We start from the raw sequence: 23,530 nt of genomic DNA on the forward strand, positions 1-23,530 counted from the left end.
GAGTGGTTTGATGTGAAGGTTTTTTTTTTTCCCCTTCAGGCATTGAAAAGGAAAAAGATGAAATATATGTTTATATATAACTCTGTTTCTACATACCTCATTGAAGTCAAAACGCATTTAATTGTGTATGTATTTTTTAAGTGAGAAGCGGTTCTGGATATTTTTTTTTTTTCGTTCTTTAAAAAAGTGATAGAAATCCTAGTGACTTTTGGGGGAGAGATATGAATAGATACGATGATTGAGTTTTTTTCAAAGGAGTCCATGTTTGATTCTCCCCTTTGCCCAGCCTTTTCAGTGATTTATAATTGTTGTAGAATTTATCCTCACTCTTTTCTCCTTTACCTCCCCCTCCCCTCCCCCAATTACTTGAATATAAAATTCATCTGACTTGGGAAATTAATTTAGGGGTAAATAGAAGAGATTTTTAGAATAAAGAGGCAAGAGTTAAGTCTGAAGATTGTGAAATTATTTTCTGTTTTCTCCTATTTCAGTATATTTCCCTTCCTCCATGATCTCCAACACTGATAGAGTGGAAGAAACTGAGGTACTGTGAAAAAGAAAAGTAGCTGGAACTGAGAAAAAGCAAGAGGTAGGGGGTTTCACTCACACTTTCATCTGACTTTCTGACCCATGGTTTCCCACTGTACCCCAATGTTTATCTTTAAAGTGGTACCAGGAATCAGATGGAAGGTTGAAAAGGAGTCCAAAAGTAGCTTTCTCATCCAGAGATTTGGTCAGAGAAGTCATAAACTAAAACTTGCCAATTGAGCAATGCTAGCAAAGGAAGGCAGGCAAATAGCTCAGTTCAACCCTGTTTCGTTCTTGTCACCCTTTTCTTACTCCAGTTTCCTCCCATTCTTTTGATCTCACTTTGACCTTTCCCTTGCTTCCTGGCCCAGGACACATGCTTGTGGAGTCATTTTCTCCTGGGTTATTTCTCTATCCCTTGAGTATAGCTGCAGCCACTCAGCAGCCCCTGCAGGGTTTGGGAGCACCTTAAGAGGGAGGGGCAGGTAGGCAGCAACCAGAAGGTAATAGTGACAGGGCATACTTTTGCTTACAAGGCTTAAAAATTATTTATTGATGTGCCAGCCCCCAGCTCCAGCTAATGCACTTTATTGAGCATTGATTTCTATCTTTTTCTTAACATAGACTTTGGAATTCTCTTGCTTCTGCTCCTATATCATTCCTGTATTGAGTGTAACTCCTGTTCCTCTTCCATTTGATTTTGTTAAGTCCTCTCTCTCAGTCCCTCTGTACTAGTCCATCTGGGTATCCCCCTTTCTGTATTTGGGCTTTTGTGTATGCCTTTCTTTATTTTTCACCAAGACTGTCTCATCCCTTGACTCTCAGGCTCTGTCACCCCTAAGTGACTTTCCATCTCTATCTTCTTTCTGTTTACTTCTGTCTTCCAGGCTCTGCGTGTGCCTTTTCCTCATGTGTGTCTGACTCCCCCTCTTTCTGGCCCCTCCGTGTGTGTCTGGGAAGTGTCCCCACGCAGCCCTGCGCATCAGGGTGCGCCGCAGTCTCTGCCTGTGTGCCCTCTCCCTCTGTGCTGAGCGCCTCTGCCTGCCTGCCACATGTGGCATGAGCTGCAGGTGTGGGTGGCGAAAGGTGGCTGTGTGTATCCCTGTACAGACATTCATCATTCTCTCGAGTGTGCTTTGCATACGGATCTGTTAATTTGCCTGATTCTCCCTCTTGTCCATCTCCCCCTCTGCCTGCCTGCATCTCCTGTTCTCCTTTCTCTCCCTGCTGACCTCTTGATTTTTCTTCTTCTATCCTTGTTTCCGCCTGCCCCCTACCTGTTTGCTCCTATTATGGTGTCTGTCTGCCTGCCTGCCTGTCTGCTCCTCCCTGACTGGCTGGCAGCCTCTTTCTCTCTCTGGTTGTCTGTCTGCTTCTCTGGCTGTTTGCCCACCACTCTCTCTCTAGCCATCTGTCTCCCCGCCTGCCTGTCTCTATCACTTTTTTCGTCTCTGTCTCTTGGTTTGTCTACCTTCCAGGCCCTTCCATGGTTCCCTGTCTTGGTTTGCCTCTTATCTTGCCCTCCTACTTGTTCCTTCTTTTCTTTATGCTGTTTAGTTCATGGTTTTTCCTTGCCTCCCTTTATGTCTGTCCTCTTGCCCGTCTACCCTGTTTGCTTGCTGCTATCCCACTGTTTAATGCTTGTATCTTTTTAGTGTGTCTGCTTATCAGCTTTTTCTCCCTTGGCCTCCCCTCTTCCAACATCCCATCAACGGTGATGGTCTTGCCACCGCAGACCTGTCAGTGACCCCTTGCCCCAAAGTCTTACCTGCTTTCTTGCCATATCCCCTACCGTGCCTTCTCTCACTGTTTGCCTCTGTTTCAGTTCTTGCTTTTCCTTTTTATTTTTCTGGTTCCTCACACAGTCTGCCAGCCTCAATCTTTTTGCCATTTTCCCAGTCTCTCCTAGTCTTTCTGCTTTTTTGCTATCTGTCTGCCTGGCTGGCTGTTGCTGTCCACATCTCTGCTTGTTTTTCTTCTTTTTTTTTCCTATCAACTTTTAAATAGATAGTGCATACACATGGTACAAAATTTTTAAAGCACTGAAAGTTTCCTCCTACCCCCCTGTTCCTGTCCTCCCAGGTAGTCACTACACATTTCTTGGATCTTGTTTGAGAGAAGAGTCTACACATATACGTCTGCTTGCTTTCTGCTGCACTCCTTCCTAATTCTCTCCCAGTTTTGCTGGATGCTTCTTCCTCTGTCAGTCTGTCAGTACTCCTTCCTGCTCCGCCAGGCTTGCTGTTTCTTGCTTCTTGTCTTTTGATTCTATTTTACAGCACTTGTCTCTTTGATTGACTGCTTGCTAGTTACATGCTTTTACTACCAGGACCTGAGGTGTGCTTAGGAAGGGCTTGCTGTGTCCTAATATCCTATTCTGCTCTGCATCATGAGTTGTCCTGATGACCGCACATCATTGCTGGTCTCTTCATCACTGAACTATGTATTCACTGAGAAAAGCCATGAAAGCACTGGTAGTACTGAAAAATACCTTATAAATATAAGAACAGTTGATAAGTACAGATGGTTTGTAAGCTGAGCTTATGTGCACATGGGGTAGATAGGGGCCCACTCTGCTTTTCCCAGTCTAATGAATTCTTTAAAGGAATATGAATGTAGATCCTTTTAGGTTTAGCAGCACCCTTAGGCTGTTGATCTAGGCCTGTCCAAGAAGTTTGTCTTCCTCCTGGTCTAAAAAACTTTGCTTCTTACTAAAACTTTCTCCCTTTTTCATCCTTCCTTCTGGCTCCTGTCACATGCCTCCTTAGAGATGTTATAACTCCTTGGGGTAAGCAGAGACAGCAACTTCTGTCCAGGTCTCTTCAGAAAGGTGATGATAAAATTTTTACACACAATGCACTGTTATTTCATTTCTGTTTTTTCACTGCCTGTATTCCTGAATTTAACTGTTTCCACCTCTATCTCTGTCTCTCTCCTCTTTTTCCCCTCTCCTCCTCTCTCACTTTTCTTGGTTCTGTCTTTCCTCTTAACTGTCTATCTTGGGCTCCAGTCTAGCCTCTCTTTCTGATTGGCCACCTTCCCTCTCTTCTGTCTGATTGGCCTGTATCCCTCCATCACCCCATCTGTCTGCTGGATTCTCCCTGTCTGCCTGCGATAATGTATGTGGTAGCACTTTATAAATTATATAGCACTGTGTAGTATAAAATGCTATTATCACTTTGTTTTCTTTCTTTGCTTATTGTTTTCTTTCTCTGTCTGCTTTCCTTCTCTCTCTTCCCCCCCTTTCTGTTTGTCTGTCTGTCTGTGTCCCTCTTGGTGATCCTGCCTGCCTCTCTGTCAGTAATTCTCCTTTCTCTCCTTGCCAGCTTGTCTATTTTTTTTTCCGTCCTTCTCTATCTGCTCGATTCTTGTGTCTCCCCTTCTGTGTTTCCAGGTTCCTCTCTGTTTCTTTTAGCTGTCTGTTCTGTCTGTCCTTTTATTTGTGCCTCTATGTCTTGCTCTCCCTAGCTGCTTGTCTCCCTGCCTGTCAGTTCCAATGTGGGCACCACTATCTGCCTTTTTCTATCTTTCTGTACTTCGAAAAATAAAAATAAAATAAGAAATTAAAACACCATAGGACTAATTGACAGGAGAGAATTTTTCTTTTTTAATGAGAGGTGAGAACCAGGAACTCAGGAATGCAGCTGTCAAATGCAAACCAGAAATTAGATGTCACCCCGCCACAAAAAACAAAACAAAACAAAAACCAAGAAAAAATTGTAAAGGACTCTCAAGCCAATAATAAGATTATTTATTTAAAGCAAAAGCTAGAAACATCCTAAACTACAGTTTCTAACCTTTCTTGGATCATAGAAAGTTATAAACCCTTCCCCTAGAAAAACAGTGTCTACACAAAATACCACATATATTATCCTGAAGCCTATGGAGCCCAGGTTAAAACCCCAATGTAGGGAACCAGTGAGAATGATTGATAGAGCACAGGCATGAACTCATGCAACAAACAGATGAAAGGATTGAGAAAGCACTTTGCAGTCTATAATTTTCTACCGATAGGAGATGTTAAAGAGATTCCTAGTTGTCTTTTGAAATATAGAAGTTAGTGGTAGTAATGAAAAGCATGTAAATGCTGAGGATTTTCTGGGCTTGATCATGGAATTTTAGGGATAGAAGGTCATCTAAACCAGTGTTTAGATGGCCAAGTAAGGTTGCCACCTATCCTTTCCTGGGAAGCTCTGTCCTTTGTTCTGCGATTATATATTATATATTTTTTACGTAAGATAAATATGTAATATGCTATATTTCTATGTAACCAATATATAATATATGTATATATATACACATGCTAATATATTTAACAGTGTATTATGTTTATTTAAAATGTCCTTTCTAAAAATGAGGTAAATCTGTATTGGAAGGATGTCCATGATAGATTTTATAGAGAAAGAAAAAGAGAGAGAAAATGATTATACTTCTGTACAACTTGAAAATTTTTCAACTTACAGATACTTATTTTATAGTTACAGAATAATATTTTTAATATCTTTCTGTTGAATAATGGTGATGGGTATATAGGTTTGGGTTTTGTTCTTAATGTCATTAATTAGCACAATAACAAGTCAGTAACTCCATGTTGATCACTAACTTTTTTTTTAATGTTTTACTGGTCACTGTAATCTTAAAAGTCTGGGATCTACTGCTTTAATCCAACCTCTTCTTGATTTCATGAAGAAAGAAACCTCAGTCCTTCATATATCAGTCGTGACTTGCCATATTTACATGCCACCTGTACTGTTATATGCATATTATTTTCCTTTGAGTCAATTCACTTTTTTTAACTTAAACAAATGTCCCTTAAAAAGTAAATTTTATATTATTATGAAATAATATCCATAAATCTTTGATTTGATAGGGTAATTATAGTTTTCCTAATTTATTTTAAAATACAAATAATTATTAAAAGTCAATAAAAATAAAAGCATTTTGCATGCTACCAGTGGTATAGGCACCACATTTTAGGAAACATCATTTTAACCTAATTTTTTAAAATTTATTTATTTATTTATTTATTTATTTATTTGGCTGTGTTGGGTCTTAGTTGTGGCATGTGGGATTTTCATTGCCATGTGTGGGATCTTCGTTGCCATGTGCGGGATCTTCGTTGTATGTGGGATCTAGTTCCCTGACCAGGGATCAAACCCAGGCCCCCTGCATTGGGAGCACAGAGTCTTAACCACTGGATCACCAGGGAAGTCTATAATTTTGTAGGTGCAGAAACTGGGGCCCATATGTTGAAAGGATTGCCCAAAATCAAGTTAGAATCAAGTTAGTTGTTACGGACAGAACTGGAATTTAAACCTATATCTTACAATTTCTAGTCTGTTCTTTGTTCTATATACTAAATGATTTCTAAGTCAATGGATGTCCTAGGGTTTTAAAGGAACTAATATGTAAAATTGATGGTCATATATATAACTTATTATCTGTAGCTATACTGTGGAATTGGCAATAGTCAATTTAATATATCTAGTACATTATTAAACTTACATGTTTTCTGATACAGAGTTCCACCTCTTATCATCTTCCCTAGAGAAACAGTCGTCACACTTGTGTATGAGGTGACACGTAAAAAGATGTTCATAACTGCATTGTTTGTAATAGCAAAAAATTGGAAACACTCTAAATTTCCAGCAGTAATGAATAATGCAATAAACTACACAGAAATCAAGAAAAATGAGTTACATCTACATAGTACAATTCTTTACTATATTGTTGAATGGAAAAAAGCATGCTGCAAAACAATATATACATTATGATATCATTTAGTTAATTTATGTTCAAAGAAACTAAAAACAATACTATATGTTTCCACAGATACATTTATATGTATATAAATTCCTTTAAAAAATTCTGGGCATATACCAAATTGGTCACAGGGGTTACTTTTGGGAAATAATAGTCAAGGGGGATATTTAGCTTTATTGATAATTTTGAATGTTTGCAACAAGGAAGTATCATTTATTGTGTAAACAAATTTATGTAGCCTCATGATTACATTAACAAATGGGACAAAAGTAGTGTGATTTCGCTAAAGAAATCATTCCTCACTAATTTCTAGTTCTTTGAGGAGAGAAAAGTATGGAAGGAAAGTATAATCAGTGTATGTAATGTAGTTAGACTTTTGAGAACATTAGTGAAGTTCTAGTTTAAAAACTAATTAAAATATGAAGGGAAGAAAGGAAAGTTATGGAAGAGCATATATAATATGGTACCATTGATGAAAGGGAAAAAAATGTGTATTTTCGTAGAGTATTCCTGGAAGAATACACAAGAAACTGTAGTTATTACCACTGGGAAGGGAAACATATTTTTTCATTGTGCATCTTTTAAAAGCAACTTGAAAATTTTTTAGTGACCAAGAGATTAGTTAGGTGGAGGAGGGAGAGACATTTGAGATCAGACATAAACACACAAAAAAGTTAATTAAGGATATGTGGTAGTGATGATTGCTGTGGACTGTAAAAACCCGAGGATTCAGAAAAGAGAGCTCTTAGGGAGCGGAGGGGGTTCATTGAAGGACTTTCATATGTAGTTGTACTTGAAGTAGGCCCCAAAAGATAACTAAGATTTACATAGCAGAGAGGGGAAAGAATGGCAGTTTAGGTTGAGTAAGGATGTATTTAGCAAGTAGTATGTGGACCTCATCCAGGTAGAGTGGTAAGTTCATGATAGAAAGGAGGTTTTTAATTTTAAAAATTATATCTATTATTGAGAACTATTTCACAGGTTCAAGAGAGTATGTATAACAAACATCAACCACAAAGAATATTAAAATGAACACCTGTATCCAATATCAGTTTAATAGCTATAACATTAGTAATATCTTTGAAGCCTCATAATGGGCTTCCATATTTCACATTTCTCTCCTGCCCCCACCCTACCAGTATCCTGAGTTTTGTATTATCATTCACTTGTTTTTCCTTTGTGGTTAGGTCCCTTCCCACCTGTACCTTTTTTTATTTTCTTTTTAAGTATAGTTGATTTACAGTGTTTCAGGTGTACAGCAAAGTGATTCCGTTATAAATATACATATATTCTTTTTCAGATTCTTTTCTGTTATAGTTTATTATAAGATACTGAATATAGTTCCCTGTGTTATACAGTAGGTCTTTGTTGTTTATCTACTTTACATATAGTAGTGTGCATCTGTTAATACCAAATTCCTAATTTATCTTTCCCCCCACGTGTAACTTCTTAATTTCAAAAAACTTCAAACCTACGGAAAAGTGGAAGTACAATGAACACCCGTATGCTCTTCACCTAGATTTACTGATTATTGACCTTTTGCCACATTGAGAGAATGACATGAGCAAATGCTTACGATCTAATGTTAACTGCATAAAACAATATAAAGTCATATATGTAGTATAATCACCACCATGTAGGAAAATACTAGAAGGAAGTGGTTAAAATGTTAATACTGGTTTCTGCTGAGTGATAGGAATAAGAGTGATTTTTGTTTTGTATCTTTATGCTTCTCTACCTAGAATTTTCTGTAAATAACACATATCCTATAATGAAAAAGAAACATTTTTTTCAAGTTTAAAAAATTAATTTAAAAAATAATGTGGAGAGAGAGAGAATAGGAGATAGTATCAAACATTTGATAGTAAAGTTTGGTAGTCCCAAAAAGTTAGTGTAAAACGCAGTAATATGGAAAATAAATATGGGTACAGACCTCATATCTGAAGGAATCTAATTCTTTTTCTCCAAGGTTGTTTCCAAATTTCCCCATCTTGTGTGAAAAGCCCCTATTTCTTTCAGGCTCCAGCAGTCTGGCTGTATCCCCCTCCACTTCTCTCCCTGGCTGTCATCTGTTTCCTCCTGATAGTTTTCCTCATTCATTCAAGACTGACGCCTAGCTTAGTCCTGCCCTTGACGTCCCAATCAGATACCTTTCTCGCCATTCCACTTCTCTTTCCCACCTCTGGGAAACAGTAAATTCTTACCTCTTTTGAAAAACTGTTACTTCTTCCGAAATATTAAATTCAAGCCTCCTACTTTGGCCTCCTCCTTCCAGCTCTCTTATTTATTCACTATTCTTGGACCCATGAGACCCTGTCATCCCTTAATTCTTCTGTTTTCTCCTCATCAGCTCCACCATGTCCTGACCTCCTTCCCTGTCCAGCTCAGATTCCATGGTCTGTCATTTCAGCCACTTTGCTGCCTGTCTCAGTGCCCTCTTTATTTTCCTCTTGCAAACCCCTAACCTAGGATCACTTCAACTGTCTGTTTACACTCAGGATGCAAAGTGCTCCTGAAGAAAACACCATGACCATTCCAGACCAGTATCCCTGCTCAGAAATCCTTTTTCCTAGGCAGCTTCCTTTCGGTTCTCCATGCTGACTTTTTCAAACCTTCCTCAAACCTCCTCCACCTTACATTTTACGGTCTACTTCTAGGAGAGAGCTCATCAGCTGAGAACTCCCTTGAAATACATTAAAACTACATATTTAACTGTATTCAGATTTGTCCTTTCCTCCCTTCTAGCCTGCCCGAAGCTAATACCTACACTTGGGCTCTGGCTCCCAGCCTTGCCACCTTATCAGGGAATAATGGTTAACAGTGACCCCCTAACTCTCCTTTATCTCCCATTCTACTTGCTCCTTCACAACCACATTTAAATGTAGTCAAATCTCCTTAACTTTAAAAGAGACACTCTGGACTCCTTAGCTGCCACCCTACCTCTCTATGCCCACTCACAGCCACGCTTCTTGAAAGAATTAGCTACACTCACTGTCTGCTTTACTTGCCTACTCATTTTCCAACCCTCTGCCCGGCCTCTCTACGGAAACTGCTTTCACAAGATGACCAGCAACCTGGTTACTAAATTAAGAGGAAATTTCTGAGTTCTTAACTTGAACACCCCCTTCTTGAAATAGTCCTGTGATCCATGTGAGTCTGTGATCTCACATCTGCTCATACTTCTGTTGCCTTTTAGCTAAATCCTTTCCTTTGCTCTTCGTTGAGTAAAGGGGATACCTTAAGAAGAGAAGGAAGGGATTTCCTTGCCGGTCCAGTGGTTAAGACTCTGCGCTCCCAATGCAGGGGTCAGGGTCTGGTCAGTGCAGCCCCCCCGCCCCAAAAAAAAGAAGAAAAGGAAGATTTAGCCCCAAATTGTTATCTTTGTCTTATTCCAGCTTTTGGCCTCACTGTGCAGCTTGCAGGATCTTAATTCCTTGACCATGGATCAAACCCACGCCCTCAGCAATGAAAGCGCAGAGTCCTAACCACTGGACCGCCAGAGAATTCCTTCCCAGTCTCTTTTAGACCTGCTTTGATTGACCACTGTGTTGGAAACTGGACAGTGCTATACAAAATGGCAAAAACCAAATATTTTTTTTCCGCTTTGGCATTGCCTTTTAACAATGTCTTAATAGTTTTTCATTGACCCACCAGCCAGAATGCCTTGCTCTCCCTTGCTTTATTTAAATAAGCTCAGCTCTGGTATGATATATTGTTAAGCCCTGGTTGTTATAGCAGAACTGCCCTGACACCTTTCCTGGCGAACCCAAGCCGTCATCCTCCTGCCCCTTTGCTTGCTCGTGGACCCTTTCACCACCTAGCTCTTTGGATAGGGAGAGTTATTTTAATTTCAGACTGAATTGGATGTGATTAGTAAATTAAAATCAACTCTTTTTTTTTTTTTAAAAAGATGCCATATTCCAAAACTGTGTAACTCCTAAAATGTAGTCCAGAGCCAAGTAATGAAGTTATTCACTCCCTCCATCAGAGAAAGAGTTTCAGCTGTGGATTCAGGTAGCACCTGAAATCCAAGTTCTGCCACTTACTAGCAGTGACCCTGGGCAAACAACTTATCCCTCAAGTCTCAGCTCCCGTAACTGTCAAACAGGGACATTAATGCCTACCTCATATGGCTGTAGTGAAGATTAGTGAGCTAACTTACTAACCAGCTATAAGGCACCTGATAATTGGTAGCTAGTGTTCTAAACAATCACGGTTACTTGTCAGCCATTTCTCACCTCAGAGAGATTCACTTAAAATGCTTGTAAGGTGAGAGGATTCACGACCTGGGTTATGAATAGCAGCTTAAACTGAAGCAGCCAGGTGCTGACTTTCGTTATTAAACTAAAAGGCTGACTTTAGTTATTCTTGTTCCCAACAGTTGGCCCCACTTCCTGGCTTTCCCTTGCTTTATTTAAATAAGCTCAGCTCTGGTATGATATGAAACAAACCACATTTTACCATACCCAGTTCTCCTAATGGAGGCACAAACACTGTTGTTAGGTTGGAAACCAAATGTTAGTCACAGATAAGGTCTACTAATTTTCTAATCATGACAGATGTTACCTGGATGTTGAATAAAGTGGAATCTCCAGAAATCCCAAGGGGAGCATTCATTACTAAATAAAGAATGGCTAACACAAGGAAAGGGAAAGAAAACTAAAAATTTCGAGTGCTTGTCCCAAGGGCTTTTTATACTGGTGGGCCTTTCCCCATACCTTAGCATATTTAATCTTCTCAACAACAGTGTAAGGTAGCTTCTTTTTAAGTGACTGTGTCCTGGTTTATGTCTGTTGTCCTTAGTGAATCCTTACTTCTATTGTCCATATTTTATGATTGAAGAAATGGAATCTAAAAGAAGGAAAGTATTGGACTTCCTAGGTGGCACAGTGGTTAAGAATCCACCTGCCAGTGCAGGGAACACGGGTTCGAGCCCTGCTATGGGAAGATTTCACATGCCACGGAGCAACTAAGCCTGTGCACCACAACTATTGAGCCTGTGCTCTAGAGCCCGTGAGCCACAACTGTTGAGCCCATGTGCCGCAACTATTGAAGCCCACGCGCCTGGAGCCTGTGCTCCACAACAAGAGAAGCCACTACAATGAGGAGCCTGTGCACCACAATGAAGAGTAGCCCCCCACTCGCAGCAACTAGAGAAAGCCTGTGTGCAGCAACGAGGACCCAACACAGCCAATAAATAAATAAAATAAATAAATTTTTTTAAAAGTTACCCTTATTTAAAAAAAATTAAAAAAATAAAAGGAGGAGAGTATTCTGTGCAGTTACAAAGCCAGAAAACTCTTCCCTCTACAGCTGGATTTCTTCTGTGAAGACCTCATTCATACCTCATCCATCTACGGTCTAATGCACCACCGGTTTGCTGTTCGCTAAATCTGTGGATGCTCGAGTCCTCCCCTTACTTGACTGTGACATTTCACACTGTTTACCATTCCCTCCTCTCAAAATACTCTCTCTTTGGCTTCCCTGGCACCGTTTTCCAGGGTCTCTCGTACTAGTTTGGCTCGTCCTTCTGAGTCTCCTTCTCCTCCCCTCCCTTAGATGTTGTTCCTCCCAGGCCTTCCGTGTAGATCACACTTTACTGAGGTGATCTCATCCTTGACTTTGGTAAGTTACGCATTGCTGACAATTCCTGCACCTTTAACTCTAGCCCAGAGCTCTATTCAGGATCCCACATATCTGGTAAGATCTGGACATCTGTATTTCCAAGCCCCAGAGTTACTTCAGACAGCTAACTAAAAACACATCATCTTCCTTCCCCCATGAAATGCTTCTGCCAAGCATCTCCCTCATCTGCCATTGGACTCATCATCTTCTTGGTCACTCAGGCCAGAAACTTGGCTGTCATCCTTCACTCCTCCCTCTACCTCAGACCCCCCTCCCAATAAATTATTCAGTTGTGTAATTCTCTCCTAACTTCAGTTCATCTTCTCTCATCTCCACTGCCACTAACTTCATCCCAGCCACCTTCGTCTCTTTCCTGGACTGCTGCAGTAGCGCTAGTGTCCCTGTCTCCACTTTCTTCTCTCTTTTTTCTCCCCTCTGATCCATTCTCTCTTGACATTGTGGTTGTCACCTTTTAAAAATGAAATTCTGATCATGGCATTCTCCTTATAAAACCCTTAACCCCAAATTGTACATTTTAAAAGGGTGAATTTTATAGTATGTGAACTATATCTCAATTTTTAAAAAAAGCAAGCTGGTTTACAAAGTCTCGCAGGACCTGGTCTGTCCTCAGTGTCTCTCATTGCCCATCCTCCTCAGGCCTCGCATCTCCTCTTGGCTTTACCATTTTGCACTTCCTTCTACCTCTGAGCTCTCCATACACTCTCACCGCCAAACTGTGCACTCTTCATGCTGTTTACTTTTCTTCCTTACCCTCTCCCACCTCTTCACTCGGCTACCTCCCCCTTGTCCTTCCAGTCTCAGCTTAGGATCATGCTTCTCCAGAAAGCCTTCCCTGATCTCCGCAGACTGGGTTTAGATATTCCCAAGGTGTTTCATACTTAGCCCTTTGGTAGCATGTCACATTATATTTGTTCATTTTATGAATACTGAGTGAGTAAGTGCTCTGGGCCGAGCACAGGGCTAGGTGCTGGATATTTAGTGGCAAATAAGAGACATGGTCCCTGCCCTCCTGGAGCTTATACTCTAAAAAGGGAGGAACACAGACATTAAACAACGAATTACCCTAAATATTTTCATTGTAATTATGATGTTTCAGGACAACCTGAGAGGGTTTGATGAAAGAGTTGACATAATTGAAGGGACCAGGGAAAACTTCTCTGAGAAAGTGACATTTAAGCAGAGATTTTAAGGGACAGGAACTGGCCAGGTGATGAGTGGAGGGTGGAGTGTCCCATGCAGAGGAACAGCACGTGAGAAGGCCCTGGCAGAAAGGATCTGGGCTCAGTGTCAGAAACTGAAAGGCCAACGAGGAGGTACAGAAGAGCCTGGGGGAGGCAAGTTGGGGAAGGGATGGATTGGGTGTTTGGGATTAGCAGATGCAAGCTATTGTATGTGGGGTGGACAAGCAACAAGGTCCTACTGTAGAGCACAGGGAACTATGTTCGATATCCTGTAATAAACCATAATGGAAAAGAAAATGAAAAAGAATGTGTATGTGTGTACATATATATATATAGACACACACACATAAATAAGTGAATCACTGTATAATAGAAATTAATGCAACATTGTAAAACAATTATACTTCAGTAAAATAAATTAAAAATTAAAAAAAGAGCCTGGAAGAGCCAAATCATGCAGGGCCTTGTGGACAATAGTAAGGGTGTCCTATGTCCTCTTAAGAGGAGTTGGAAGCCTTTGAACAAGACTTTAAACAGGGGAGCTTTGAAAGCTTCCCCTAAGGACCTACTGTATAGAACAGGGAGCTCTACTCATTACTCTGTAAATGGCCTATATGGGAAAAGAATCTAAAAAAGAGTGGATATATGTCTCTGTGTAACTGATCCACTTTGCTGTACACCTGAAACTAACACAACATTGTAAATCAGCTAAACTCCAATTAAAAAACAAAAACAAGAACTTCCCTTGGCTGCTTCCTGCAAGTGGAAGATGACAAGTTAAGATGCTTATAAACTTCTCAGAATCTCACAGTAATCTGTAAGCTCCTTGAGGGCAGAAATTATATCTTCTTATTTAGTGTATTCACAGAGTCCAGAATTGTGCCTGATATATAGCAGGTGCTCAGTATTAGGTTAATGAATCCAATAAATAGATGGTGGGGCCAGGATTCCAACTTTGGTTTTCAAGAAAGACTCAACACCCCACTCCTACCCAAGACTGATTGGATATCCCTCCTTTGCCTCCAGTGCATCTGTGGTCAATTGTATTTTCCAAAAAGGGCCACAATAATAACTCACGTCCAACATGCTCTTATTACAGTGTGAGTTTGACACTCTTCCCACTGAGAAGTGAGGTCTAGTTCCTTCCCCTCGGATTTGAGGTGAGGTTATAAAAGGTGCTTGAACTTCCTCTTGGTTCTCTTGGGATACTTGCTCTTAGAACCCAGCTACCATGCTATGAGGAAGCCTAGGCTGTCCTGAGAATGGGGCCCTCATGGAGAAGAACCCATAGACAGCATCACCTTGCCAGCCATTTGTGAGTGAGCCATTTTGAAAGTGAATTCTCCAGCTTCTAGTAATCCACCCAGTCGACACCTTTTGGAGTAGAAATGAGCTGTCCCCACTGAACCCTGCCCAAATTACAGACTCATTAGCAAAATAAATGATGGTGGTGGTTTGAAGCCACTTAAGTCTTGGGACGGTTTTGTTAAGCAGCAGTAGGTGACTGTGTTTGTCATGTAGGGAGGTGATGCCACTCAGTGGTTAAGTGGGTGGCCTATGACTGTCTTGTTTGAAAGCCCACCTCTGCTACTTACTAGTTGTATGACCTTTGGCAAGCTCTCTGTGCTTCAGTCTCCTTCTTTCTGCAGTGTAAGTAAAGAAACCCAGTATTTAAGTTTGTTATGAGGATTAAGTGATTAATGCAGGTAAATGCAGATCTACAGGTAATACAGATCAGTCTTTGTGATCATCTCAGGCAAACCTCTGATCATTTGACCATTACTCTCTCTTGTAATTCTGTTTCTTTGTCTTTATAGTACTTTTGGTATTTGTAGATATACATATATATGTATATGTGTTCATATGTGTATATGTATATATACACATATATAATACAGAGCTTTCAGCACTATCTGAAATGATCTTGTCTACGTGTTTGTTTACCCACCAGAGTATAAGTCCCAGTAAAGCAGGAACCTTGCCTGTCTTTCACTGCTGTATCCCAGGTACCTGGAACAGTGCCCGACACAAAGTGCTTAACAACTTTTTTTGTTAATGACTGGATGAATAGCACTTTCACACTTCTTGTAGAAGACATAACTAGTTCCTATCCAGTATCCTTTCTTTCACTCCACAGTAGTGGACCCTGCTATTGTTGTAGATGTCAATATAAAATACTCACTATCCCAGACTCCCTTGCAGCTAAGGGTCATTGTGTACTACATGTCCTATCAATGAGATGTAGTCAAAGGTCTGCTAAGGATGTCTGGGAAAACTTTTTGCTTTGATATAGGCACTGCCCTTTCATCCTTTGCCTTTTCCTCCTTCCTGCCCACAATACAGACTGGAAGTAGAACAGCCAGAAAGGAGATAATCATGGAGACAAAAACAGGAGCAGCCTGAGACAGTGAGGAACTATCTAGTGGAGTCACTACACCACAGACTCTCAAAATGTGAGAAAAATTAACCCTTTATAGTTAAGCCCCAGCTCAGCCTTCTGTTACTTCCAGCCAAATACATTCTCAACTGATACACTACAGTAGAGTAATAGCTACTCCTATAGGCTGTTCAGTAAGGGCAAGGAAATATTTCCTCCTCCTTACTCTTCTCTAGGAGGACTGGAAGAATTTATCAGCACAAACGTTACTCACTATCCAGATCTCTTCTGCTCTCTTCAAATAGAGTGGGCAAGGAGCAAAGGACACCACATTATCTGAATATATTTGACTCCTGAGTTCACATATTTCAAGTAGTGGGGGTTACATTTACCATTCATTCCTGAAACAAACAGGTATTTATTGCCACTCTATGCCAGACATTATATGGCTGTTGGGGATACAGAGATGATTAAGTCAGATGATTGAAACTGGATGCCCAAGTTCCCACTAAACATTAAGTTCCCAAAGGGCAGGAGCTGGGCTGCTCCCAGTAAGAGAGAGACAGTTCTAGCAGTATCTCATCCGCCTTGTTCCTCGTCTCTACCTTCTTGACCCTGATTCCATTTTAATGGCCTCAGTTCACTTATTCATTCACCAGCTTGTGTGTTTGTGTGTGTCTGTGTGTTTCCCAGTACTTGGACTGCATATCTGTTTGTATTTTGAATACTTAATATTTGACTTCCAAGATCATTCAAGTTCCAAATTGTCTGTTTTCTCTACAACTAAACCTGCATGCACTCTTACTGATCCATCATAAAGTGGCTGTTCTCCTAATATCAACGTATCTACGTGGTTTATCTAAACTCAGCTGTGGGGACTGGGTGCATTAACCTTATCTTGAAGTCATGACTGGGTGTCATGGCCCCAAGTGCAAATGATAGATCCCTTCACTAAGCTCCGAGGTATGTCCAGATCAGAATTTGGGGCAGTAAAATGTTTCAGACTAGTTATAAACTTAGCCCCAAGGCTTAAAACTTTAGGAACTGCTGCCATGGGAACACAGGTGTATAAGGTTGAAGTAGACCGTTGAGGCAGGTGCCAGGAATCCTGGAACCACATTGCATTGTCACCTTTGACATTCTGCTTTTGAGGGTCTTTGTTATTGTGCTTGTGTGTGTACTATTTCAGGGGCAGGGGGTTGGGCCATTTTGAAACTGATGGAAATTACAGCACCTTTCTCCAAAATAATACACGTCTGCGCACACACACAATATTTAGAAATCATTTCTGGAGGCCCAGGTTAAGAACCCAATTGTGATTTGCCAAATTATGGAAACTTTCTGTACCATAATTTGGTCCTTTACCATGTACTGTTTTCATTTACCTTTTCATGTGTGTATGTTTTAGCCCACTGAGTCAGCAAGCTTCCTGCAAAGAACATACACCGTTTTATGACCTCCAATGATATGCGTATATAGTGACTGAGGCTTGTGGGAAATTGAGTTCTTTGAAGCTGCTATGATTTACTGAGGACAGGCAACTTTCCTTTCAATATACCACCCACCACCCACCTCCCTCCAAACAGAAGAGATCATCACAAAAGGACCTACACTCATGTTCTGTTTGCTTTCTAGGTTTTAGGATGAGGCATTATTTACATACTCCTCAGGCAAATATCCACTCTTAGGTATTTAGGGAACCAAGGTAGTGCCTAGTAGAAAGCTTTATACAAACAAAATAAACCCCACTAAGAATAAATGAACATACTCTATTATCTTAAAAGTCTGTGACCTTTATTCCTTCCATAGTTCTGTGCTTCACCCTGTACACACCCACACCTGTAATCAGACCCCCTACTTGTCCTATCCCGTGAGTTTTATTTCTCAAACTACACTCCTTTCCTGGCATGTGCTTATGGAAAAAATTAAAAACAGGAATAAACCTAATGCTAATAGAATAGAGGCCATGTTCTTTTTCCCCTTTTTTCTGATCCTTCCCTTCCACCGATACATTCCCACAGACTACCTTTAATCCTAACCTGTTTAGAGCTTGAGAGAGTGTTTTCCCTCATCCAGGCCCCTCTCCCTTCACTCTGTGGGTGACTACAGCCACCTGGTGGCCATATGGAGAAAAGACAGGTCGATTGCCCCAAAAGTCTGGTGAGAGGGAGAACCTCTATGGAGTAATTTTTGGTCTTGGATCTATGGCGAACAAGAAAAGAGAAACCTGTGGATAGAGATTACAGCACAGGATCCAGACATCCTATTTCTTGGTCCTACCTTGCCCCTCAGGATGCAACATCCCATCCACTAGTTATTTACAGGCAGAGGAATTCACTTAACATTTGAGTTCATTCAATCAAAATTTATTGAGCAGCAACTGTGTGCCCAGCACTGGGAATACAGCAGTGGACAAGATGGACATGATCTCTGCCCTCATGAGCTTACAATCTAGCAGCCAGCCAGCCAATTACACCTATAATTTTAACATTACTATTGTAATAAGTGCTCTGAAATAGGCATGGTGCTAAGAGAAGGTTTAACGGAAAGTCTTGACCTACATCGAGAAGTCAGAAAAGGTCTCCATGAGGAAGAAACATTCAGGATTAGCAAGGTGGGAAATGGAAGAGTGTTGTAAGCAAAGAGAAGAGCCTGGGTGCCGGCTCTGAGGCAAGAAAACATTTAGTGAACAGAAAGCCAGTGAATGAAGAGGGGTGATGCAAGGTGGAGGCTGAGGTATGCAAGGTCTTTGGATTTAGGACCCTGGTCCAAGAGCAGCTGGAAGCCACTGAAGAATCCAAAGGAGGAAAGGTAGATGTTTAGGTTTGTTTTTCAGAGTTCATTGTGCCGTGTGTGGAGAACAGAAGTGGAAATGGGAGGACTGGTTAGGAAATTACTGCGGCAGTCCAGACCAGAGGTGATGATAATAGCTTCGAGAAAAGAAGATGGACCCAGAGATATATAGGAGATGGACTCTACTTGGAGAGTGACTGGGTGTGTGAGGAGAGGGATGTGTTTCTGGCAGAGGTACTGCAGTAGGAAACTCTGGAAGAGGGATGCGTGTGGGCAGATCCCATGCACAGGACCTGAGGCTGGGGCTACAGCCACAGCAGAGCTTTGGTTCTCAAATAGTTTAGGGTTTAATTGAGCAAACAAGATACATATGAAACAAGTGCAGAGTTGATTAAATGTCAAAATGATTCAAATAATTCATGGACTCTGGCATTACATGGGACTGAATGGAAGCCCTGTCTCACAGTGAGTTCAGATACTACTGAAGCCAAAGTTCAGATACTACTGGATACAGATGTCTCCGCCTCTGTCCATGCTGTTCACAGTCAGCCCCTCAGCATACTCCTACGCAGCCTACCTTGTGTCTGGTGGGGGACCACCTTCCAGGAAGGTGCACTGACATCTCCCTGCTTCTTCTTTGCCTGCTATTCTCATTCCCCTTCCCTGCTTAGGTCATAGGGGACCAAATCTGGCCACAGCCCTCCATGGTGGTTCTCTTTTGAACACCAGGAGTTTGCTGACTTAATTAGCTCCTCTCTTTATATCTCCTCTATCGAGCCCCTTGTAGAGTCACCATCTGGCAAAGTCCTCACCTTCCCGTCAGAGGCACAGGCCCATCGTGAATGTACGTGCTGTTGCCTCCTTTGTGCTCCCCCATGTAAAGTGTCCCAATCCAAAGGCCCTTTCCCACACTAGTTTTCCTGGAGTCAGTATATACCCACCTCTTTCCCTCAGAAGAGTCAGAGGAAAGGTTTGCTATGGGATTAGCCATGAAGTAGCCTCAAAAGCTGTTATTCAGCTGACACTTAGCCTTGCCTGTATCCTCTCTGCCACTGCAGAAATCTGCTAACTCCCTTTCAAAGACAGTAACTAAAAACAAAACAAAACACACACAAAACACGATACCATGTCGGACTACACAAGAGGCCTGTAGGTTCCCATTGTGCAGTGAGCCTGGACATTGGGTTAGTCTCTTTACATTGAAAAGAACATAGATTTTGGAATTGGGAAGACTTGGGTTTGCAATCTGATTACTAACTAGTGTGCCTTTTTGTGCTATTAAATCTTGCTAAGCTTCAGAAGATTTATCTGTAAAATAGTGGTAATGATATCTGTTGTATGGGTAGTTGTATTAAATGAGATGTATAAAGCACATAGCATAGTATCTAGCCTGAATTACCTGGTGATCATTCACTTCCTTTCTTCCTCTTGGGTTTCAGCCGCCAAATACTATTCAGAAGAGAGATTAGCCAGTGTTGCATGGCCAGTGATAGACATTTCCTATTCCTGTCTTTGTAAATCCCATCTTCCTGCGGCCATCCCATTTCCATTGCCAGAAAAGTTCTTCCAGCCCTCCTCCCTGTGTAGGACTTCTCTTTCTCTGTTGAAAAGTTCTGCCTGAGCTCTATCTGACTATCCTCTTCTACATCTCCCTGATCTAAGATACTTTGTTTTCTTGTATCGTTCCTAAAAATTAATTCACTTCTAGCATTCTCCCTAACTATCTCAGAGTAAACTGTAATTAACCCGAGGAATAGGACCTGTACACTATAGTAGGGCATGGGAACCTCAGGCCAGCTCCCAGAGTAGAGTGGAAGTCTAGGTCCAGGTTCCGCCCTCCCCCCCATCCCCACATCTTTTCCTACAGGGCACAGATACAGCTAAACTCAAAATATGTCTTGAGTCTACATGAGCATACATCTCCCTTCTTATAGCTCTGTGAGGTCATCATTGAAGTACAGCAGTACTGCAGGTGTGTAGAGTGTACTGTCCATATTGAGATAATCAAATTCTTCCTCCTCATCCCGGATACCATTCTCTTCCAGAGTATAATCCATGTTCAGGTTCTTCCCTTCATATTTCCATGTGTAGCTGGCAGCATGTGCATTATAGGGGAGATAGCGGTGTAGGATTTCCCACATTGATTCCAGGGCCCCCACCTGGAGAACATGAAAGCACCCACCCCAGAATTCTGGGTTGAACGAACACACACACATACATGCATGCACACACACCCACACCCACACCCCAAGCAAAGGTCAGGAACTCAAAAGATGATAGAGCTGGGATCAGAGTGCCTCCCTTGGCAGATAGCAGCTTTAAGGCACTCCACAGTCCCAGAAATAAAGTTGGGGCTCCAGCATGCAATGAATGGCTCCCAAACCCTACCTGCCTTTATGGCAACCACTTCTAATAAACGGATGGGCCTAAAGTCATTGCCCCCTTACCTCATCCCCACAATAGAGTAGACTAATAAGAGAGTCCACTTGCAACTGCTGTACAGAAACACAGCATGTAAGAGCTTCTGAGGACCACCGTTACTAAGGTGTACAAACTGTCACCCTGGGCTTATGAAAAAGTCTCTTGTACCTTGTTCCCCAGCCACACCTTGAATTCCCAACCCTGGGGACCTAGGTGGTCTTCTTTTCTCCGTTACCCCTAAAAGAAAAGAAAATACAGCCCCCACCGGTTGTGGAGAGCTGCTGGCCTGCAGATCTGCTTGGAGATTTGCCGGGATTCCCAGTTCCCTCTAACCTGCCCCAGGCACCAGTTCTCACCTCCAATGTGTGCTCTTGCGACGTGAGCGTGTTAATGATGCGGATATTCCGGGTCTTGGCGGACAGCCGCCCCACCTCGTAACGCGATTCCTGCCACCAAGGCTTCCCAAAATCATTGGCCCAGTCCGAACGGGGCAGCTGAGGCGGCACGTGCAGAAAGCGACCCCGAGGGGTGCGGTATCTCAGGGAACCGGTCAGTGGATCTATGTGCTTGCGGATCTTTAAAGCAGGATTTGGGGAGGAGGATTGGAGCAGTCACTATCTCGGGCTCTAGTTAGCCTCTGCTTTTCCTCTTCATCCCCGCTCTCCAGTGGCCCTCCCCGCAACCCAGGTTCCAGCAGAACTCACGTCTCTGGTGTCTGGATCAAACCAGTGGCTGATGTCCTGGCCCGCAACTTCCAAGATGGGTTTCAGCAGCAGGTCTCCTGGGAAGGAGTAGCCGCCGTCAATGCTAGCCATCCAAGAACCAAGCACCCTCAAACACACCCCCGACGCTGGCCCAAAGTGTGGCCCTTACCCTTGTACTCCTGTGCCAACGGCGTTAGGTCGTACACGTTTCCCAGGTAAGACACCCAGAGGTCTTCCGGCTGGTTATGTTGGGCCACCTCGGCCGGCGTGAAATAGCGACGCTGAAAATACTCTGGCCCGGCCACTAGGCCCCGGTGTGGCATGGCTCTTCCTCTATCGGTCACCGACTCCTTTAGCTGCTTCCTCGCTTTTCAGCACGCATTCACTACTGCATCCTCCCTCTCGTCCAGGAGCTCAGGGCAGCGCGTTTATCCGCTAACATGGAAACCATTGTCCTTTTTCGGCCACCGTCCATTGAGATCAAATGCTGTATGGCCGAGAAGGGGCGGGGGCTGCACGTGTTCATGGGAAACGTAGTCCGATTCCGGCATTCAAGTAATTGTGTCCTCAGGACTTCCGGGGGAAAGAGACACCGTTTTAATTCAGAGTGGCCTAGGCTACAGGGAGTATTTAGGACAGACTATCTCGCGAGACAGAAAGACAAGGGAGGGGAGGAGTGTGATTATGAAAAAAGGTATTCTCGCTAAATCCCAGGGTTCCTTAAAGGATGTGTAAGAACCTAGAGTTGAAGCTTTCTCGCGATATCTTAGTACATCCGGCGTAATAGGCCTCGGTGAGCAGCCTCGCTGAAGTAGGAGAAGCTCGCGAGACATCTGCAGTTGCCCAAGAGACGAAGAGGAGGAGGAGAGGTGATCTCGCGAAAGAAAACAGGTCGGGAGCGCTCGCGAGATCTCAGACCACCGGACCCGAAAGGTTCTTAGGAAGTTGAAGGGCCTGGAGGAGGCCCCGGAACAAATGGCCGGAGCTGGACCAACCATGCTGCTAAGAGAGGAGAATGGCTGTTGCAGCCGGCGTCAGAGCAGTTCCAGCGCCGGGGTCAGCTCGGGTTCTGGGATTGAGGGGCCGTCGGGGAGCAAGATGGGGGAGCGAAGGGGGAACTGCAGCTCCCGGCAGCCTCTGGGCTTCGTGTGAGCGCCCCGCGGTCTGTCGGGAGCTGTGGTTCCGCGGGCGGGCAGCAGCCCGGGCGGCGCGGTCTGAGCGCCTATCCCGCCCTGCGCAGGACTCAGACGGGGAGCGCGAGGACTCGCCGGCTGCGCGCGCTAGGCAGCAGCTGGAGGCGCTGCTCAACAAGACTATGCGCATTCGCATGACAGACGGACGGACACTGGTCGGTTGCTTCCTCTGCACCGACCGCGACTGCAATGTTATCCTGGGCTCGGCGCAGGAGTTCCTCAAGCCGTCGGGTCAGTGCCTGGGGAATGCACACCCGGCTGGGAATGCGGCGGAGCCTCACGCAAGGCATTTCCCCTTCAGTGCCTGGCTACACCCCTTATTTTCTGGGGCTAGAAGTCGTGGCTCAGAAGGGGTGGGGCCGACGCTGGCCTGCCTCCCTGATGCTCTGACTCTTCTTTCCAGATTCCTTCTCTGCTGGGGAACCCCGTGTGCTGGGCCTGGCCATGGTACCTGGACACCACATCGTTTCTATTGAGGTGCAAAGAGAGAGCCTGGCGGGGCCTCCCTATCTCTGAGCACGGTCGTGCATGTTTTGCAGACTTCATTAAACCTGTAATCGACGTGGCCTGTTTCTGTGTGTAGCTGGGATCCTGGGGCAGAGATTGCACACCTTATCCCTAGAGGAAGAGGTTTCTCTGAAGTCGGGAGCACTCTCAACCCTCCTCCTACAACCTGGACGCCCAGGACTGCTAAAGGTTCCCTCAGGTTCGGGGTGAGGATGGGGGACAGGCTGAGCTTCTGATCCACAGGCCCCAGGGTGGGCCCCTTCATCTTCCCTCCCACGCAGCGGCTGCAGAATTGTGGCGGGAGGGGGTGTCATCCTGCTCCGGAAGGCCTATTGTTTCTCTCTCCGGCCTGGCAACACGGAGTTCCTCTAAGCTGGGGTCAGAGAACAGGCTTGGGTCCCCAAGGGGAGCAGGGCA

General features: G+C 43.3%; 2 protein-coding genes across 8 annotated transcripts in view; one reads left to right on the forward strand and one right to left on the reverse strand.

Moving 5' to 3' along the window:
• Positions 1-23,171, forward strand: part of NAA38 (N-alpha-acetyltransferase 38, NatC auxiliary subunit) — a 24,642-nt gene extending 1,471 nt beyond the window's left edge. Inside the window, exons 2-6 of one of the 7 annotated variants that reach the window (XM_057716575.1) lie at positions 492-589; positions 21,377-21,628; positions 22,128-22,469; positions 22,654-22,837; positions 23,010-23,171. In XM_057716575.1, coding sequence (XP_057572558.1) covers positions 22,389-22,469; positions 22,654-22,837; positions 23,010-23,122 — 378 coding nt within the window. In that variant the 5' untranslated portion in view covers positions 492-589; positions 21,377-21,628; positions 22,128-22,388 and the 3' untranslated portion in view covers positions 23,123-23,171. Of the gene's footprint in view, positions 1-491; positions 590-15,461; positions 15,572-21,376; positions 21,629-21,915; positions 22,838-23,009 lie in introns of those variants that run through there. The other 6 variants (XM_057716570.1, XM_057716571.1, XM_057716572.1 and 3 more) reach the window with 6 other exon arrangements.
• LOC130840744 (cytochrome b5 domain-containing protein 1) lies at positions 17,656-21,736 on the reverse strand. The gene is made up of 4 exons (XM_057716578.1): positions 21,583-21,736; positions 21,414-21,490; positions 21,066-21,284; positions 17,656-20,447 (listed from the first exon to the last, which is right to left on the reverse strand). Exons 1-4 carry the CDS (start codon positions 21,734-21,736, stop codon positions 20,217-20,219), a joined length of 681 nt encoding a protein of 226 aa, XP_057572561.1. The 3' UTR covers positions 17,656-20,216.
• Positions 23,172-23,530: the final 359 nt, after the last annotated feature.

Source organism: Hippopotamus amphibius, chromosome 17 (genome assembly GCF_030028045.1).
Source record: "Hippopotamus amphibius kiboko isolate mHipAmp2 chromosome 17, mHipAmp2.hap2, whole genome shotgun sequence".
Lineage (NCBI taxonomy): Eukaryota > Metazoa > Chordata > Mammalia > Artiodactyla > Hippopotamidae > Hippopotamus > Hippopotamus amphibius.

What these genes read in the sequence shown, in the direction of transcription:
- LOC130840744 (XM_057716578.1), bottom strand. Translation starts at nt 21,736, where the DNA reads ATGCCACACCGGGGCCTAGTGGCCGGGCCAGAGTATTTTCAGCGTCGC. An exon ending in TTGATCCAGACACCAGAGAC is followed by an intron (nt 21,285 to 21,413) that starts GTGAGTTCTGCT and finishes CCTGCTTTAAAG; the next exon opens with ATCCGCAAGCACATAGATCC. An exon ending in CGCAAGAGCACACATTGGAG is followed by an intron (nt 20,448 to 21,065) that starts GTGAGAACTGGT and finishes CATGTTCTCCAG; the next exon opens with GTGGGGGCCCTGGAATCAAT.